The following is a 21,309-nucleotide window of genomic DNA, read 5'->3' on the forward strand; positions in this document are numbered from 1 at the left end:
TGGTAAAAAGCCTCAACTGTCACTGCCAGTGGCGTACCTAGGATTTTCCACAGGGGGGGCAAAACCGTCCGTCAAAAAAATTGACAAGCAAAAAAAAAAAAAAAAAAAAAAAAAAGGTCTTCGATCACAAATGAAGGATTTCGTACCAGAAAAAAATTGACAAGCAAAAAAAAAAAAAAAAAAAAAAAAAAGGTCTTCGATCACAAATGAAGGATTTCGTACCAGAAAAAAATTGACAAGCAAAAAAAAAAAAAAAAAAAAAAAAAAGGTCTTCGATCACAAATGAAGGATTTCGTACCAGAAAAAAATTGACAAGCAAAAAAAAAAAAAAAAAAAAAAAAGGTCTTCAAGCTCGTGTCAGGGGGGGGCAAAAAAAGTTTTTCAAGTCCGTCAGGGGGGGCAAACATACGTTTTTGCATGGGTTGTGACTCGTCAGGGGGGGCAGAGTAGGTACGCTAGTGGTCACTGCTATTTAATTTCAATGAGTTCACTCCTTACCATGCCTACCGGCTTATCTTTTAAAATCAAAGTACTTCTTTTGACAATAGCGAACGGTCTGTTAGCTCAGTCGGCAGAGCATCGTGCTAATAACGCGAGGGTCATGAGTTCGAGCCTCATATAGACCATCAGCTGGATTTTTTTTTAGATGGGTGATTGTTGGTCTTACTATATATAAGCAAACCGAAAGATAGAGAACCGGGGTGACGAGACCCCGAGCCTTGACAAAGACCACTGCCGCCATACAATGACCGCCGCCCATACTTAATCTTTAATGGCGATCGTGTTACTTGATATGGTACGGGAAAAATTATTGAAAAGAATAAGCGTGAAAATGATAGGCCCCAATAAAAAAAATCACATTTCAAAGTTTACAACCACATTTCCAAAATATTTGGAAAGACAAATAGCCTCTACTGTTGGAATTTTTCCGGAGCTCTCAGTCGATTAGACCGAGAAGGAATGGTACTGCGTGCAAAAGGGCTTGTCCGGGAATCGAACTCGGCGCCTCTCGCATCCAAAGCAAGAATCATGCCACTAGACCAATAAACCTCACCTGATTCTGATGCGAAGGAAAATACTCCAGAGTCCGATTCAATTCAGGCATCAATTTCTTTTGGGGTTGACAAGAATATCCGCAGTAATACATTAAGCTACACCATCTCCATCTGAAAAGAGATAAACTTTATGGTTACCATTAAATCAAATAACAAATTATGATAGCGCTTCAGGCTCGCATTGCCAGTTTAACTTACTAGAAGCATATCCTTTTCGATGCATGACTAATGCTGAACTCACTTTCAAGTCAGAATACAAGAAATATTTATACTCACGCATCGAGATTTCCCTCCTTTGTTTAAAGGACAAGTCCACCCCAACAATAAGTTGATTTGAATAAAAAGAGAAAAATCCAACAAGCATAATAACACTGAAAATGTCATCAAAATCGGATGTGAAATAAGAAAGTTATGACAAAAGTTTCGCTTATTTTTCACAAAATAGTTATATGCACAATTTAGTCACATGCAAGTGAGAAAATCGATGATGTCCCTCACTCACTATTTCTTTTGTTTTTTATTGTTTGAATTATACAATATTTAAGTTTTTTACAGATTTAACAATAAGGAAAAACTTGAATGAACCACATAATGTTTAAAATGGTAATTACACATGTTCAGGGAGAAATAAAACTTTGTTTCAGGAGGAAATTAGAATATTTCATATGATAAAATACAAAAGAAAAAGTGAGTGGGTGACGTCATCAGCTCCCTCATTTGTATACCGACCAGGATGTGAATATAACTATTATGTGAAATTAAGCGAAACTTCGAAATGTCATAACGTACTTATTTTACATCCGATTTTGATGAAATTTTAGGTGTTATGCTCGTTGGAGTTTTCTCTTTTTATTCAAGTCAAATTTTTGTTCGGGTGGACTTGTCCTTTAAATAGCATCGTGTTCATTTCCATGGTGACTGCATACAATGCTTTTCAGAAAAAAAATGCTTTTAAGGAAAAAATGCTTTTAAGAAAAATGCTTTTAAGATTTTAAAAAAAAATGCTTTTAAGCAAACCGCTTTTCAAAAAAACGTTAATCGACTAGGCACAAAACCCAAAACCCCACATAGAGAAATCAATAAGACGGAAAATTAGTTGATGATGAATGCTCTTTATAGTATCTTTAACAAGACGCAAATGTATCATTTTGCATTTCATATTTCCTTCATCAGCATTACCTATACATCGATGCAAACGGCGCCATGTCGCAAGAACAGTCTAATTGATTTTTTTTAAATGACAATTAAAGGATCATTATTTGTTATAATCTGTAGCGTGGGTCAGGGATGAACTGGTGATATTCCTTCGTTGATTTCATAAGAGCGGCGCTGCGGAAGGGGAAGGAGCTATATACCATCTCATAACTTTCCCAAGTAGTGACAAAAAGAGCAAAAGTTGGAAGAAGAAGAACGGGAAAAGGAACAATAGAGGGAGATCAGTGAAGACCTTTATCAAAATATATCAGTCTCTAACTTGAAGAACAATTACAAATATCTGTTAATCAAATTAAAGTAACCGCTGTTGAATGGTGAACTACAATGGCATTTTTTAATACTTTTTTTGTTGGGGGGGGGGGACTGTTTGATGAATTTACTGATCAAATTTAGTTACATAATGTGAAAACTCTTCATGTTTTTACAAACTACTTGTCAAAAATTTGACCATTTAGTTAAGTCCCGGTCCCACTGCACAAAGCGGATGTAAATAGTAAAATAAAAATCTTGCCATCCGTTGGAAAACGCTATGCATCCGTTGTGTATACTCATTGCATACGTGTTTCATACGCTCTATCTATCGAGCATCCGTCCACTGTGACTTCATCCGCTCAAAAAAATTTGAGCTGCTCAAAACTTTTAGAACGGACGAACTTTCCACCGTGTACGATGTAAATCCGCAACATATACGAGCAACAAACGTGCCATGTCTGGCCGTTACCATCCGTTAAACGTCCGCAGGCTGTATCCTCTCTGCATCCTCGCAACTCACATCCACTGCAGCTGAACAGCGGAAAGGGGGAGAAAAGATTATAAAGGTACAAGGAACGTCTACACATCGTTAGTAGCAGGAAATACATGTACATGTAGAAAGGATGTAAAGGCCCGAAATTTGTTGGAGCGTTCCTTGAACGGTAGTGGGAGGGGGCCAAATTTTGATAACGCTCGTCATCGCGCACAAAATGGGGAAAATCGAAAACACGGGCGTTGCTTTATCGGTGCACCGCTGAAGCCGACGTGCCGTTCGCGACCGTTACACCAACGCTAAAGCAACGCGGCGTTGCTTTAGCGTTGGTTTAACGTAGCGAACGTTAGCGAGTGTTGGTTCAGCGGTGACGTGAACATTGATAGAGCGGCGTTCTGCGCATGCGGGCGTTGGCTCGGCGGGGGTTTAAAGTTGGTTTAGCGGCATACCGCTTTTGACTACGGAGCTGAACGGATCGCTTTGATAGAAGTTCTGGTAGATTCCAAATGGGCTCCTGGTCCATTTCTCCCCGTATTTATAGCCAAATGCTGGTCCCGCTCTGACACCTCCATACCAACGCCAAACCAAAGTTCATCACCGCAATGGATCGCTGCTTCAACGCCCGACACCATTCCAGCAATCCCGTGTCCGCTCGTAAAACGCTTGCTATATCGCTCCACCAAAATTTGTTCAACGTTTAATCACTGCCAGGGCAAAGCTGGCGAAGCAGCGGTGGTCCAGCGTTCAAGATTTCTGCGTTGGCCTAGCGTAACTTGTGTACCTAGCGGTGCCGAACTTTGACTGGGCGTAGTTGGAGCGGTGGTGAACTTTGACGGAGCGGAAAATTGCCCGCTCCTCACCGCTCGCAATGTTTTGTGCAGCTCAAAACTTTTGGAGCGGTAGGAGGGACCACCAGCGGTGGCCGAGCGTATTCGGCGTTGCCTTAACGGGGGCCAACTTCTGTTAAACGGTGGTGAACAGTAACGAGCGGTGATGATTTTTTTTCACCGCTCCAGGAACGCTCAAGCAAAGTTCTGGCGGTGTGACCAGGCCTTAAGCGTATATGCATCTCGTATATCATAAGGTATTCCAAACCCCTTTGGAGCTCCACTTCCATCTGCTAGGCTTCCGATAAACATCCGTTTAACATCCCCGCTATATACTACCCACGTCCGTTCTTTTCCGTTACGTTTTCGCAAATTTTTCGCAAATTTTGTCAATTTCTGGTGCGGATGATAACAGATGGAGCTACTACCGAAATTTTGCTCATCCGCTGTGTCCTCGATGAATACGTTTTGTGTCTATCGGCCAGTGGGACCAGGCCTTTAGCTGGTCAAAATGTCGACCAACGAAAGATTATTCAGTATATTGTTGCCGAAATATATTGTTGTTCAAATGTCTTGACATCTGTGTCGTAACTTTAAGAGTCCCAAAGTTGTTCAAAAATTGCAATTTTTCCGACCAACATGTCTGCTCATGCAGTGAGGATTCTGAGGAAGGTCATAAGTTCCATACCCAGCATGGAATCATACTGAATTGCGTTTGCTACTTTCTGAGTAACTATACAGGTGTATATGGATACCTATGGTAAGAAGGAATTTCATGAATGCTTTCTTTGAGAATCAAAATCGGTAGCCTCTCTGAAGTCCAGTTAACCGCACTGTCATCTGGCCGCACAAACATGCAAAATTTACTTCCACATTGCATGATTAAACTATAACTCATTCATGGTATATATCAATACGCAAACTACATTTATCTCTCTTTTTTTTTAAGTATTGATTGAAAATCGAGCGAGCACTGCTCTATGTGGCAGGGGCGGCTTAGGACAAACTTCTTTTTGTTGGGGTGGGTCATATACGGAAAGTGTAAACAGGAGAGGTATAATACATGTCTGCTGTAAATTATAATATTATGAAACTATTTTGGCACTAATTCACTGGTCCAAAATAATGTCTGCTTCCGAATCATGCTAATCAAGAAAGCCAACGCAGCGAGAGAGGAAAAGTATATACTCTACATGTATTTATGAAGCAGATGTTGGTCTGCGATCCTTCGTAAACTTTGAATGTGCACACTTATATCATTTTGGTCAAATCGAATTCGTTTTTCGTTTCCAAAACCATTTTGCATCTATTGGTATTATCAATGACGCACTACTCCCTATTTCCGCATTAAAATGAGCAAGGCACAAATTTGGCTCTGGTTCTGTCATAATAGCACAAATGATTAGTCCCCACACTCTTAAAATAGTTGGGCAAAAAATGCCCAACTTTTAACAAACCCTGGGCAACGAACTGCCCACACAACTATTGGTTAAAATCTGCCCAAATTGGGGAATAAAATCTAATAATTGGGTGATAAATTTTCTCAATTGGATAATAATTGCCCAGAATATTTCCCAACACAGTGGACAATAATGTTGCCCAACATTTTAAATGTTGAAGGACACAGGCTAGAACTCAATACATTTTGTCACTTCGCTTGATTGATATCTTTGATTTGATTTGATTTATTGATTTCCGTTTCACAATTATACATATGATAAACATAACATAACAAGGTCGAAAATGCTACAAGACATAATGTAATATATATAACATAATCATAGATTTAAGGAACACAATTCAATACATAAAGTTACCTCAGATGACATTTGTATTTAAAAGTAAAACGGAGGGTCTTGCCGACAAGAGCAAGGCTTGTACAGAAGGCATATAGTTTCATTACAAAATTACAACAAAGAAATATTGGGTCGTAATAATAATTTGTTTAAAGAATGAATACAAACAATGTTTGTACAATTTACAAAATCGTTACTGATGGATCGTGTGAGAAAATATTTTGTTTTACAATAATCTTTGCTTTCCAAACAATAAAAAGTACTTTACTGCATGTTATATCATTTATAGTAGGCCTAATATTATCTAAAAAGATATAATTTCGACCATATCTGCAGAATCTGATTCCGCTCTGCTTGTAGTCCTAAACAGTTCAAGGGACCATCAAAAGGTGACTGTTTTCGAATTTTTCTTCCAAGTAGCATCTGTCACTAATGGGGTGGTGTTGCAAGAAACTTGAAATTGATCACAAGTCAATTTTAGGTTCTAACATCAATTGAAAGTCATGCATTTCATTGCACATTTGCAATTGATAGATCGTCTGCTTCTTGAATCAACACGAATGGCAATCGATTTACTGTTAGTTAAAATTGATCTCTCAAAAGTAATTTTGCTTCTGAAATTCGCGATTGATTGCAAATATTTTCTTGCAACACTCCCTAAGATATACAGGCCTAATAAATTCATATAAAATGGTAGGCCTATACGTACATATAGGCCCTATCTTCCTCCTTACATCTTTCATGATCAGACACGTACTTTTGCGGGAAAAAGAGTGGCCGCTGCCCGATACCATATTGAATATAGATTTTACGATTGAGCATAGCGAGCTATTTTTAAACCAATCTATAAACGTGTACTAGTAATCGGGTATTTGCTATACTTACATATTCCGATTGACTATTACTATATACAATTGTATTATACTTATATAGATGTTTATCATTATTTTTATAATCGGAGGAGCTTGAGCCCAAACAGCTTATCCCTCCGACCCCATATAGATCCACGCCCGCTCTTCAGAGATCTTGAAATAACACAAAAAGTGGTAACAATCTTCACGTCACAATGATTCACGAATGCGAACGAATTAAGAAAACGATTAACCTTAGAGATAATAAAACTTTAAAAATCGTACAGGGCACGGTTGAGATTTCGTAAAATTCTAGATGACTAATGAATTTAAAGAAGAGGTTATTATGTTTGTTGGACGACCTATCTGTCAATTGATTGTTTACCAGAAGACGAAAAAGAAAACAACAAACACAATAACATGAATTAGGGCATTTTCTTACCAATTGGTCCTATCTTGTTTTATCCCCGTTGATGAAAAATCACAGCTTACACGAATGCATGTCATCAAAGTTGTGTCTCTCTATATTCGATTGGTGCATCCTTTCGACTTTCCCTGTGTTACAAATGCACTCTTTACACAGAATATAGGTCACTGAAATCAACACGGCTTGTCGTGATAAAATGAAAGTAGCGCGATCAGAAAAAGATATCAGCTTCCTTGGTAAACATCTCGATACGATTCTGAGGTTTTGTAAGACATTCGTGTAACTTGGACATGTTAGAGGAGCTTCGCCCCCGGCCCCCTGTCGAGTCCACTTTCGTGCTTGGAATTATCGCGGTGAGCACGGCGCAGTGAAATCGGAGAGCGTGCACACACCGTGACGGGTATCGCGGCGTTAACGAAAATGGAAGTACGCATGAACCGTCTCGGTGTCGGTGGCTGGTTAATATTTTATTTTGTACTATCCCATGTTGTGTCAATTAAGGATCTACTTAAACTGTTTTTGAATCAATTCACACTTCGAAAGAATGCAAGCAATGTACTTAGCATACCAGTGAAAATGGGGGAAAGAAGTGAGTAAAGCTATAGGGAGATGACGCGAACACATAAAACTAAGTGTTGGGGATGATAGTTTGCATTGATGAAAAGTTTTGAAATAAGGTATATACAAAACATTAAAATTTACCAATTATTGTTCATGTCTTTTATATCTCTTATATTTCTTAACTCCGATTCAATTGAGGAAAAATCGTTACTTTTTTAAGTCGCCTTGCACTTGCCTGTATATATATATCTAAACGTGTCGCCTCTCAGGTATATCAACAAGCGTCTATAAAAAAAACAAGTTGGTGGAGTGATATAGACCATGACCAAGGAGTGGAATTTCATGGCCATTATCAACCAGCAAATTCTAAACACCCCGCAGGACCTTGTCCGTCCTCGCGAAATCTTAATTCTTGACTGAGAGTTTCTAGGAAGTTTCAGAGCGTTTCAGTGCATGTAAACAACCCGAGTTCTAGTTCTAGATAGAGTGACGTATATTCTTGAGACTGCAACCCTTAAAATCGAAATACACTCACTCTGACCATAGAGCTATTCTTAGCTCTATTACAAAATAGTGAGTTTTTTAATATTGATACTTGAATTTTATATTAAATGATTTAATAGTATGCTTGAAGGCAATTTGTCCATGACGACAAGTTTAAAAAACAAAAAGCACTGAACAACAACAAAAGCAAAAGAAAGTTCTAAAACGTTCTAATGAATTTATTTGCGAATAAGAGAGTTATGGTTTTTTAAAGTTTTTATTTCATGACGTTGCTTTTAGGCAGATCCACATGTTACATAAATTCCATGGTATTTTTGTTTTCTTTACAGAAGAATATATGAAATAATGTATCTGATTACATTCTGAATGCATGGGTAAAGTCATTTTTTTTTTTTATAGAACTGACACTTTGCAGAATCTGTATTATATACATGTTATGAACTCTTGCTTTCCATTAAAATGCTCAAAGCGCTTTACAATAACATGACAAAAAAGGCAAATTCTCCTCTCCAAGTGCATGTACGAAAATAATATACATAAAGGGGACATTATTGAGAAAACAAATGCACAGCAAAAACTGTGGTGTTAACCGAAATAGAGGACCACACCAGTTATTTTACACCGTTGTTAAATTTACAGTGTAAGTTTAACACCTATAGGTGTTATTACAACACACTAGCGTACCTCAGGGGGAAGCAGGGGGGCAGACTGCCCCCCCTGACGAGTCACAACTCATGCAGGGGACGTATCCCTGCCCCCTCTGACGAGTCACAACTGATACAGGGGACGTGTCCCCCCCCCCCCTTTTGAGAAGCCAAATTAATAATTTGTAATGTAAAAATGCAATAAAAACAGACGCGTTTATTTTTTATTTTTGCTTGTCAAATTTTTTGGTGGGAAGAAATCCTTTATTTGTGGTTGAAGACCTTTTTTTTTTTTTTTTGCTTGTCAAATTTTTTCGCGGACGAAATATTCTCCAAAAAATTTTCCCCCCTTCTGGAAAATCCTAGGTACGCCAGTGTTACAACACCTTTGGTTGTTGCATTTACACTCTAGGGTGTCATTTTAACACATCAGGGTGTGGTCCTCTATTAACACCAGCTGGTGTCGGTTTTAACACCACAATTTTTACAGTGAGTGTTTTAGCTTAATTTTGAATACTCGTGATGATGAACATGAGCAGATGTTGACAGTGAGACTACTAGTATTCCAGATATTGGGACTAGAGAAGCTAATACGTTGCTGACCTTTCATTTTTAAGAATCAATTATTCTGTTTTTCTTTGGTGGGATTTCGGCACACTTTCATAAATTATTTTTTTCTCATATTTTTTTTCTTATAGATTCGTTTAATCAATTCGATAGTGCGGAATAACTCTTTAAGCTAAGAGTGTGTATCTAAGAGGGTTCCATGACATCTGCACTACCTATACTATACCTCCATCCCTAATCATCATTCTGAACCAAAAACTCTATTACAATCCTAACCCTAACCCTAACATTTTGAGTTAATAATACCTCAGTCACATTTGCTTTAAAAAAAATGGCGGCCCTACAGCGAGTCGAAAACAGCGGTTTGAACATTTTTGTACCAGCTACATACCAGGCTACATACTAGTAGGTGGGTTGAATAATAATGTATAAAACGGACGTTTTCTACTCGCCGTACGCCGCCATACAACAAATGTGACTGAGGTATAAGACCGGAGCAAAATGTCTCAGGAGCTAATCTTGCATCACCTCTGAGAGACAGTACTGATCTCAGGGCTGACAAAATGGGTATAGGGATCAGGCCCGTAACTCCCCCCTGCCCCTGCCCCCTCGAGTGATAACCCCTTTTCCCTTTTTTCATTTGTGTTTGGTTTATCAGATTTTGTGAAAGAAAATGCAAGTGAGAGCCCGGTTTTCCCCATAAATTGACCAATCTCCCCCCAAAAGGTCAAGCTTTCATCGCGTGCTTATTTATTTTTGATCTGATTTAAGAATAATGATGTATCGTGGTTTTCCTCAAAACATGTGATGCTTCCCTCATGTAATGAGGCCTCTAACATTTATTCACCATACCTGTCACTTTTGTGGCGGCTGGAGAAAAAATTATTGAATAGTTTTATTATTCCTGTCCAACATAATGCAATTCTCTGTAAACTATTTCAGAAAATCAATTCAAGAATTCGATTAATTGATCTTATACTCCGAAATAAAGCCTAAATTAAACCTCGGGCGAGAACAAAATAGTGAAACGTATAAATCTATTGAAATGGTAGCAATGCAAAGGGGTTAGGGATTATTTTCACCGACTATTAAGAAAGGGGTGGCGTAATGAGCTAATCATTTTGAGGGACGTAACATGGGAGTATCTGGGAAAAAATATACAAAAACCGCGAGCGACCAAAGCGAAATGGTGAAAAATTGCACTGTGATAGATTTTGATGTATAATATTCAACAAATGAAATCTCACCCTTTTAACATAATTTTTCTCCTTCTTTTTCTTGGTCCTGGAACATTTTGGGACGTATAGCCCCCTGTATTGAGTAAAAACAGTTAATATTATTGTAGGTCGTCCCACACCCTACTCTAATAAATACCCTGACGCCGCCCTTGGTGCGATCACGGCGTCAATGCGCAATGTCATTGCCCGAACCTCTTGATAAATCTATTCTCCAACATTCGATCATTGAACCAACTCATGTTGGAACAGACCTTTTAATTCCACACAATGTTGACAAATTGGGCATTATTTTCAGGGCTTGGTTTCATCCGGTTATAATCCTCCGTCTTGTAATGATATGATGAGTTCAAGGACCCTATATAGGATGTAATTACCGATGGTGTCGAAACACGAGCTCGATGATCACCGAAGCGAATCCACACTTATTAAGGTTGCTATCACGTGAGACGGTGGTCAATCTCGAGACCATGCATGCTTCTTAGAAAGACATACAGGGAAGGGGAAATGGCAGATCCAGGGGCACCCCCCCCCCCCCAATCTTGATGAAAAAAATAAATGTGGAAAAAGAATCGAGGAAAGTGTGTGATGCTGAAGGAGCGGGAAGGGTCGCGTGCATGGAGTGATAACTTTAATTGCTTAGTTACATAATTTGGGAAGGAAAAGTGGGCATTGTTTCGAATGTGCCCCCCCCCCCCTTACTCCGCCGCTGGGTAGAGCCTAATAACGTTTCAACACGATCTTCTTGAAAACGAATCCTTGTCTGAGAGTGAGTGCCATAATAGTAAACAAAACATACGCACTCAGAAAAACACTGTATACAAACAGATATGAAATTAAATTTTGCTTAAGGATATAACAGTTATCAGTTCGACAACCTTACTGATGAGATAAGATATTGTTTTAATATCAAGCATAGGTTTATATAATAATATATCAACATCAATAACAAATTTCTAAAATTCATACACAGTAAAAAAAGATAGCACATTGTTTAAGCCTGCCACTCTAATAACAATTTTGTTTATTTTTTTTTGTAATTGTTAACTTTTTTAAACAACTTATTTAAAAAGTTTAAACAGATGTGTAATAAGTCTTTAAAGTTGTTCAAAAAGTTTAAACAATATTGTTAGAGTGACGGGCTTAAACAACATCCTTGAAATTTTAATCATTTTAAACGTTTATTACAGTGTATTGTTAGAAAATTTAGCATTACTGTTTAAACGTTCAAGTATTTCTAAGAATGAACCAATCACAAAAACAGGTTGTATAATGTGCTTTGCTGTATACGACGTCATAATAGGTGAGTCTATTGTAGGGACAGCGGAACGGGTGGGGCGGTTCAGCCCCCATCCCCCACTTTTTCCAATAAACGTGCATGTTCAAAACGTAAACATGACCATTCCATTCTGATTATGACCAACCCCCACAATTTCAAAACCGCTCTGCGGCCCTGATTTGCGATTCTAAAGTCAAATCTTGATATTGACCCTTCAATTGACCCTTGGAGGAGCCGTGGTCTAGTGGTCCTCACTTTCGCCTTGTAAACAGAGGGTCGTGCTCATGTTCGAATCCAAACGCGGTCTGGCGTCCTTATGGCAAGGCGTTAATCCACACTTTGCCACTCTCCACCCAAATGCTATATGGGTACCCGGTATATAGGACGTGGAAGTCATTGCATGTAGCTTGTCCAGTATTGTGTGCGCCTTACATGACGGCTGACTGGAATACTCCCCAGGAAGTGGAGGAAGTGCATACATTGTGCGCGGGCATGATGACTGATTGGCCGTTTTGATTAGTGAATGTATTATAGACAGTGAATTTGTTATTATAACAAGTCTTTACTAAACAGGACCCTGAGGTTACATTGACTGCATGGAATCGTCAGATAAAATGTTTGAAGAATATTTATGTAGAAAAAAACCTTATCAAAGAAAAGACATAATACTGATAATTGAATCTTATTAACCTAAAATGTAATTTCTAAGAAAGAATCAGTGCATAAAATGATATATTTTGACAACACAAATTTCGGAAAGTAGAACATTAAAAACTAATGTTTCAAAATAATTAAACAATCATACCGTTAATGACGCGTGCAATAATAAGAGTCGCTTTAATTAACAAAACTGGTATACAGTACAGTGGCGTACGTAATGAGACGACAAATTTGAGATGGCGAGATATGGTGTATCGGGCCAAATTCATAACAAAAAGTTCGACATTTTAATGAAAAATTCAAATTTTGTGATATATTTTTACACAAAAAATATCAGAAATTTATATTTTCATCCTCTTTTTCCTTTTGTTCTTGAATTTTCATTTGTGGGGGGGGGGCAAGCCCCGACAAGGCGCCCCCCCCCCATCTGTACACAGCAAAAACTGTGGTGTTAACCGGTGTACATAGAGGACCACACCAGTTATTTTACTCCGGTGTTAAATTGATGGTGTTAGTTTAACACCTATAGGTGTCATTACAACACCTTTGGTTGTTACATTCACACTCTTTGGTGTTATGTTCAATCTCTAGGGTGTAATTTTCACACCTCGGGGTGTGGTCCTCTATTTACACCAACTGGTGTCAGTTTTAACACCACAGTTTTTACAGTGTACGCCACTGGTTCATTGTGAATATTATGTAGTAATCCTTTCAAGAGTATACGAAATGGATTAGAGCGTCTTCATGGCTGTGTTTTATCATCTTTTTTCTTTACTGTTCAGACATCTTCTTTATCTTTATCTATACTTAATTTTTGTATTCTTAATTCATTTTATTTATTTATCCGTTATGCATGTTCGAACTCAGCTTATGAAAAGAAAACTAGATATCGTATTGAACATTACATTTTGTCAATAGAGATTTGAGTATATCATGAGCTGTTGAACAACGTTGAACATGGAAGTGGGGGTTAACAAAGATTCTAACTTTGCACACTAAATGCAACACAGCAAAGAACTTTGGGGGGATGCAATCGTACTCGTAGTATTTAAAAGGTGCATTTTTTTTCCTATTTGCCCGTTTGCGTCTCTATCGCGTGCGGTGCATAATTGTTTGTGTTCAAAGCACCTTCTCTAAATAGTTGCACCACATTAAGTGCAAAAGCGTATCCTTTTGTTTCTTAGTGTGTAGCCTATACTTTGTCCAGGAAAATAAGTCTATATTTGGAATACAGTATCGATGAAAAAATTATATAGGGCCTAATAGCTCTTAACACACTCCGCTCCCTCTCCCCCTCCAAACATACCAATGAACATTCACTTCGAATGACTGTATAGTTTAGATCCGATCAATGCATAGTGCCCCGAAATTATAACATAGAAGAGATAAAATAGACAGATGGATAGATAGAAAGAAAGAAAGAAAGATAGATAGATATATGGATAGATAGATGGATAGATACATGAATGGATAGATATAGATAGACCGATATCTAGTTCGATCGATCGATAGATAGATATATAGATAGAAGAAAAAGAAGAAGAAGGAAGGGAGAAAGAAAGAAAAAACAGAAAAGAAGAAAGATCATTCTACTAAAACCTGTCCGCTTATCCGCCTTCCTACCGGTTATTTGTTTACGGCATCAATCACATTTTTCGTGCATTATATTCTTTCCAGGTTATTTTATATATTTTTTCTCCTTTTATACACATCATTGAATCCAGTTTGCTTGAGTCCACGACGGCATGTGTTCTATCTACATACAGCAACACCCATCCATCTTCTCAGGGCCTTCTCCCCTTTTTTTTTTTTTCCTTCTCTTTTTCTGGGGGGGGGGGGTGGGATGGGGAAGGGTGGATATTTTTAGGACGGGTTGTTTTGTCCTTTATCTAACTGTATATTTTTGATAACTTTGTATTTATTTTGTGAGTATTTCCCTCTCAGTTATTTATTTTTTTCTCATTTGATTATCTGTATTTATACTTTTTTGTTATTTGTTGTGTTATCTATTTTCTGAGGGGCCCACATTGTACAAGCATTGCTTTTTAGTGGGTCCCTCCATTTCCATCTTAATTTAATTTCTATTGAAAAATAGTATACTTATTTAAAACCTGCAATGTGTTGCCCAAATTGTCTAAGTGTTTTTTTTTTCACAACATATGTATCATTATTTTCTTTTTTTGCAACGTATACAAATATTTATGTTTATATATGGTATACAATTCATGTATGTACAATTGATGGAAGTGAAATAAATAAATTTGAAATTTGAAATTTGAATTTGAAATGATCCCTATCTCTTCGTTTGTATTGATTACTTGCACAATGATCAATCTACTCTTCTCAATCATCTCAGAACTATTCCGGGAACTTTAATTATGGGAAAAATATACTCCCTCAACGTTGCATCTGCAAGGTATATTTGTGACGCGCAATGGTCTGAATACCATTGTTTCGTGTGAATGATGACGCAAAGTTATGCGCGCAGCGCTGCGCAAAGGCCCAATTTCTTTCTCGTTTGTTTAACACACGTAATTTACGTAAACAAACCAAATTCACTCGTTCAACTTTTGCTGAATTGATTGAACTTTGACTATTTTCAGAGAAAATTGTCTTTTATCAGCGAATATGGATCATCCCACCTTTTGGTAAGTACCAGAATATTTCAGTTATGTAAAGGTCTACAATGGAGAAATTGTGACGTTTCGTCATTTTCCCAATTCTGTAATATTGTCAAATTTTAAAGTCATTGTTTTGTAAATTTGATTCAATTAATCTCATTCATTTCTGCATGTGTACCGTACCGGTAGGATGGGGGGTCGGGTGTCCGGACACTTTATAATTTTTGAAGCATTCTTTTTTGTCTTTGGATTACACTAAAAATATGAATTCAATAGTTGTAATCATCTTCTATTTTGTTCTCTATAATATTTCCTAACATTTTGTACTAAAAATTGATGAAACTTCGCCTGTAAAATTTTCCAAATGACTTTCTGAAATTGATCGTCCGGACACACAACCTGTCCGGACACACAACAACTGGGTATACCAAATTGGGCGGGGCAAATGTAACTTGTTAGGCTAAGCCTGGCCCTATGCCTAGTCCTATAAAAATAAATCTAATTAAAATGCACCTTGCAGGGAACAATTTCCTGACCCTGGTATTGCATCGCAATATGCTCCACATTTTTGAAAGACTGCTATGCATGCAAAGTCTTTTGTATATAGCATAGCCATAATTTTGATTAGGACTGTAGTCTAGAATAGATCTACCATCAACTTGTAACATTAGTCATTACCGGTACTCATTGAGATCCACGTTAGATTTATTACATTAGGCATAGATCTACCTGATGGAAATCAAAGTTATTGTGAATGTGAATGATAAAAACTGTTTGGCCTTGCAGCAAAGAACATGTTCCAGTCAATCTTTTGGAAAGTCATGTATTATAATGTACAGCTTCATGCAATATCTCACTCTCAGTCTCAGATCTTGGTCATAAAAAAACACCCAATAGTTTGAAAAATATTTGTTTTAAAGTTCCTCTTTTGAACTGAATTGTGAAATTCTAAATGTAGATCTACACCTAACAAATACGTAAGTTCTACAACAAAATGAAACTTTTAAAATACCTGTCAGTCATTTGTGATTTTTACATTTTACTGTTGATCATGAGCGTGTGTGATGGAGGTGTGTGTCTTTTTGTATCTTCCTCCCTTCTCCTAAAATCCTCTTCTTTATTTTCTCTCATGTGTCTCTGTCCCTTGCTGATGTCTCGCGACTTTCACGTCTTCTTGATCTTTTTCGCTTCCATCAATAAAACTCATGTCTCCAGCCCGCCTTTGTTCAGGCAATTCCAAGAGACTACCGTACAGCATGGCCAACCCACCGTGGGTGGCGCTCAGCTTTTAGATGTAAGTTTTATTCTGAGAACTGAAATCATTGATTCAAACGAGCTAAACCGGGCCAGATATTTAAGACCACGGCATGGCATGGTATGGTTTAGACTCAGAATAAACAATATTTTGAAATTTTCTTGCAATTTGCTACTTATTAATATTCACATTTCTCATATTTATCTATTTTCTTCCTTTTGGGGTGGGGTGAGAGAAGATTGCTCTATATTACAAAGTTTGGGGGAGAAATGTAAAGGTCATACCTAGGTCTTGAATAGAAAATTTAATCACCTTCCCCTCTCTTTAGTCAACACAAAGACCCCCCCCCCACACCGACACACACATTTAAAAAAAATGTGTGCAGAAATGTTTTGAGCTAGAATAATTGTTGTTCATCTTCCACTACTGCACTTTCTTTCTTCCAAGTTAATCATTCATCTTACACTCATATTGTCCTCTCTCTTTGAAATTCATGACAATAGCTGCAGCTTCGAGCCGATGTGGGAGACCAGATGGTACGCTATCTCTACAACCTGGCCACTGAGATGGGTGTTGGCGTTGATCTTGGCAACCCTATTCCAGCGTTGGCAACATCATGGCAGCAAGACAGACAACAGAATGTTTTGCTCGCCACTCAACTCCAAGTAAGAATTCAATTTTGTTTTCTAACTTTTTATATGTTAATGAATACCCGTATATCATCTATTGATATTTTGTGTGTCATGTGAGATCTATTTAATTTCAGAGACTGATGAAAAGGCCTATTGCTCATGAAATGAAGAAAAAAATGTTACTTTTTAGTGCCAAACTGATGGAAACAAGATGGGACAATATTTTGTTTATGAAATCACTCATAATCATCAAGGAGAATTTAGTCTATTTCGCTTAAATACAAAACAGAAGTGTCACTAAATTCACGCGTTCTTTAAGGAATGTAGCTAGATGTAACACATATAGAATTTTATGATATTTTTTAAATAAATGCTACAAAATAATATTCTATCTTAATTGTGTGCAATTTATTTCCTCTTTCTTTCTGATACTTAGGGCGTAGAACAGAGATTAAGAGACCAAACTGAGGAGCTTCTGACCGCAAAACAACGCGTCAAAGACTTAGAGGTACTCCTTGAGGTAAGGAAGGAATCCTAGCTATCATCCAAGTCGTCGTCTTCATCGTCACCATCTTATAGTGATTCTCATTGATATCATCAAGACATTTAGAAGAGTCTGAAGCACAACAACATAAAATCGCAATGAAGAAAAAAGAAGCAAAAATAGAAAGGACAGAATAATTGGAGAACCACACTTGTCATTATTGCTCTTAGTATTGCTCTTGATTGTAATATATTTCATCATAATTTATTAACTCTTGATAGTTATCTCTCTTGCTTACCAGATGTTTTGAAATACTCATCCTTCTATGCAAAACAATAGCATAGTGTTTAATCGTAACTAATTGATCATATTCAATTGCTGTTAAATGTTTTACAAATTGTATGACTATTAACACATTACTACAATTCTTTTTAGACGGTGCTCCAACGTGGGACTGAACCACGATTCTCTGCCTCCTTGGATCATCAGTTTCCCGACGCTGACAGGATTTCTACAACAGAGGGAGATGACCTTCCATCATCCGTCTCCCTTGCATCACCGGAGGAGAGCTTCTCGGTCTCCCTACCATCTCTAGAGACCACCCCTGCTTCCCTCCCATCACTGGAGAGCTCAGAGGTCTTCCTTCCATCTCTGGAGAATATGCCAGTCTCCCTCCCATCTCTGAAGACCACCCCAGTCTCCCTCCCTTCTGGTCTGGAGAGCTCCCCAGAGATGACTGCACTTTCCGCACAGACAGATGGCAGTTCTCCCCAAACAGCTGGAGACCCTGCCTCAGTGCCTCGGGATGAAGAGTATCAGCCCAGCGATGCTGTACTGCTTCTAAAATTTCAGTCCGTCCCAACACCTCCAGGATCAGCCACAGCAAACCAACAGAACCAGGAGTCGCAAGGGGAACCTTCTCTCCAGGAATTCCTTGGTCAGGATCGGACCTACATCTTTCCGCCGATCGAGTCAGCACGACCAAGTCCTGAAGGAGATTTCAGATCAGCTTCTCCTTCATCTCAGGAGAGTTCCCTAAGGCATATCCACCCAGAACTTGACATCACTGGAAGCGAATCTGATGGATCAAGTGAAGAGGAGTGAGTATACAAAATTCATAATACTGAAAATAATACTCCTAAAATAAATAGAAGTTCAAGGTGACAAAACGACAACAGCACACCTTTCGAAAAATCAACTTGGGTGGTCCTTTTTTAGGAACAACACTTGCCCAAGTAAGATACATGGTGTACCGTGAAACCTACTATACTATACTTCTTTGCCATGGAAACCTTCAGAAGTTACAGAGATATGAAAATCTTCACTAGTTCAAATTTTCAATAACAAAAGTTGGATGAAAAAAAAACAATGCCTAGGATTAACATTTGAAGCTACTAGGCAATAACAAGTAATAAAACTTTACCTAAGCCTTAGAAGTTATATTAACTTATTTAATTCAATAAAATTATTGTAGTTAAAATCATCTTAAGCAGAGCTTTGCGAATAGTACATTCCAAATTCATTCCATGTGAAAATAATAGCTTACTATATACTCTTTGAACAGATTATATAATCACTTTCATTTGTCAAATTTCGATTTATAGATTCTAATTCAATCTTAACATTTTGTATGATTCTGAAGAACTTTTTTAACATTATACTACAAAACAGAACTGCTAGAGCGTAAATGTGATAACAGAATTAATGAACTTTTGATTCTCTTTTTTTTCCTCCAATCAACAGATCTTCTTCGATGACTGCATCTTCATCTAACCTCAACTCAGCTAGCTCTTCAACATCATCTTCTAGAGCTCAAGTTTGGACCAGTGCTGATGCGTTCTCCAGCATCCACAAGGCAATGCGGTCTGTCACCCCACCAAGATGTAACAACGTGGTGAGAGAGCTGAAAGACCTTGCTTTGTGGTCAACATCAAGCACAGCCAGGACCATAGAGCTTGGAAGAGGTTCAAACGGTGCAGTTTACCTCTTCAGGCATGCGACGACAAAAGACCCCATCGCCCTGAAGAACTTCCCTCTGTCCAGAGACCCTGCGCACCGTCAACGCCAGCTGTACTTCATGAGCGAAGAAGCAGGCATCCAAAAAGACCTAAGTGCATTCCGTCACTTTCCCCGGTACTACGGGTATGCCACATTGGATTGCCATTCTCTTGCTCTGGCTATGGAGTTTGTAGGTGATGCCAAACAGGGGAAGAGCATCACCCTGGCTGACTCCCTGGATGGAAGACCTTCCGGATGGAAGCCGCAGGAGAAGTTTTCTATCGCCCTGGACATCGTTGAGGGAATCAACATCATGCATCGTCGAGGATTCCTCATCAACGACCTGAAGTGCAACAACATACTGCTGAACATGGAGGAAGGCAGACTGAGGGCCAAAGTGATTGACTTTGGTCATGCAACGAGACGAGCTTGCCCTTCCCATGTGTACCGTCTCAACCAAGACGACAAGAGACGATATCGCACCGAAGGGCTTTACAACCACGTTGCACCCGAGGTTGCCCTTGATGGCCAGTTGCCTTCCATCAAGTCAGATGCTTTCCAGGTTGGCCGTGTCTTTGTGAGGATGGGCAACCGTTTCCAGCTGGATGCCCTCCGGAACATCGGATACGAGTGCTGCGACGTGGAGCCCAAGAAGCGACCAAGCCTCGTTTATGTTGAAGCCGTTCTTCAAGCCCTCAAGTCAGCATTGTAGTAAAACAAGAACAATATATAGAAAAAATCCAAAAGGGGTGCAATGGGGACATCAATGCTGAAATTACAAAATATACAACACATTACAGTTGTTATTATTGAGGGGAAACCAAATAACGGGGGGGGGGGCGTTTGATAAAGGGGGTGAAACTCCGCTTCTGCATCCGGTCAGAATTGAAGAAAATTTTGGAGGGTCAAAAGTGCACACTGCTCCCATTTTTCGTATACAAGCCTATGGACACCGCCACTGTTTTGGTACACCAGCGAAATGAAGGCGTGGTCACGGAACGTCCTTCGCGCATAGCGTAAAAATATGTAAATTAGTATTTTGTCACTAATTAGCATAATGCGCGACCTGATTAATATCGTTGGTGTCTGGCAGTGATAACATCATGTCAGATCATTCGTTTTTTTTCCTCCTCAGAGTGTTATTATTCATCTATTTTAATGATCTATTTGTTATTGCTTGTTACGATTATTACTGCATCTTTGCTTTGTTTTAGGTGCAAATGGCCAGGATCTTTGCTAAAAAATATTACAGAGGAGTTCCCAAAGAAAATGTTGCCATATAAGATGACATCTCTTTCGGTTTCTGGAGCCCTTTTTTCTTTTTATTGCAGAAAACGAAATGAACCTTTTTTTCATAATATAAACAAAGATAATAACAAATCAAATTCTTTTCCATAATTGTAGTCTCCAATATAAGTCCTATTATGAATAGTAGTCCTCGGAGCATTTAATTTTAAATGGCGACTTCTATGTCAAACATCAATAATCATGACCTAGGTATATACCATCTTTTAGGGGGGAGTGGGTTCTCAAAATTAAATAGGCAAGAGAGCAAACCGATCATAGGCTATTTCTTTTTTATTTTCAACTGAAAATGAATCTGGTGTAATTTTCATATGGAAAGAAAAAATACATTTTATATGTAGGTTTCAAAAATTTGGAGAAATAATTAGCCCCCCCCCCCGTTATGAACAGTAAGGTCTTATAATTGCTTCTTTCAAAACAAACTGAACTTTCACCCCCTCATCTCTCTCTCTTTCTGTCTGTCTCTCTCTCAGAAACTGACATAACTATATGCATACAAGCAAATAATTCTCCTGTCATTTTACTTTCTTTCCCACTCTTATTCTTATTTTTCTTGAATAATATCTTAATTGACTGCTGTTTGATCTCATGTAACAGTGGCATCATAATATATCATCACACTTAATTGATAAATGAAAATTACCAAGA

The 21,309-nt window shown here is 38.2% G+C and overlaps 1 protein-coding gene and 1 non-coding gene across 2 annotated transcripts; both read left to right on the forward strand.

Moving 5' to 3' along the window:
* Positions 1 to 553: 553 nt before the first annotated feature.
* TRNAI-AAU (transfer RNA isoleucine (anticodon AAU)) lies at positions 554 to 626 on the forward strand. The gene has a single exon. It is a non-coding gene; the product is annotated as a tRNA-Ile (tRNA).
* Positions 627 to 14,994: 14,368 nt separating this feature from the next.
* Positions 14,995 to 20,068, forward strand: LOC135156087 (uncharacterized). The gene is made up of 6 exons (XM_064107219.1): positions 14,995 to 15,014; positions 16,203 to 16,281; positions 16,746 to 16,907; positions 17,311 to 17,394; positions 17,794 to 18,458; positions 19,102 to 20,068. The coding sequence occupies exons 1-6, from the start codon at positions 14,995 to 14,997 to the stop codon at positions 20,066 to 20,068; spliced, it is 1,977 nt and encodes a 658-aa protein (XP_063963289.1).
* The last annotated feature ends 1,241 nt before the right edge of the window (positions 20,069 to 21,309 follow it).

Source organism: Lytechinus pictus, chromosome 12 (assembly GCF_037042905.1).
Source record: "Lytechinus pictus isolate F3 Inbred chromosome 12, Lp3.0, whole genome shotgun sequence".
In the NCBI taxonomy this organism is placed as follows: domain Eukaryota; kingdom Metazoa; phylum Echinodermata; class Echinoidea; order Temnopleuroida; family Toxopneustidae; genus Lytechinus; species Lytechinus pictus.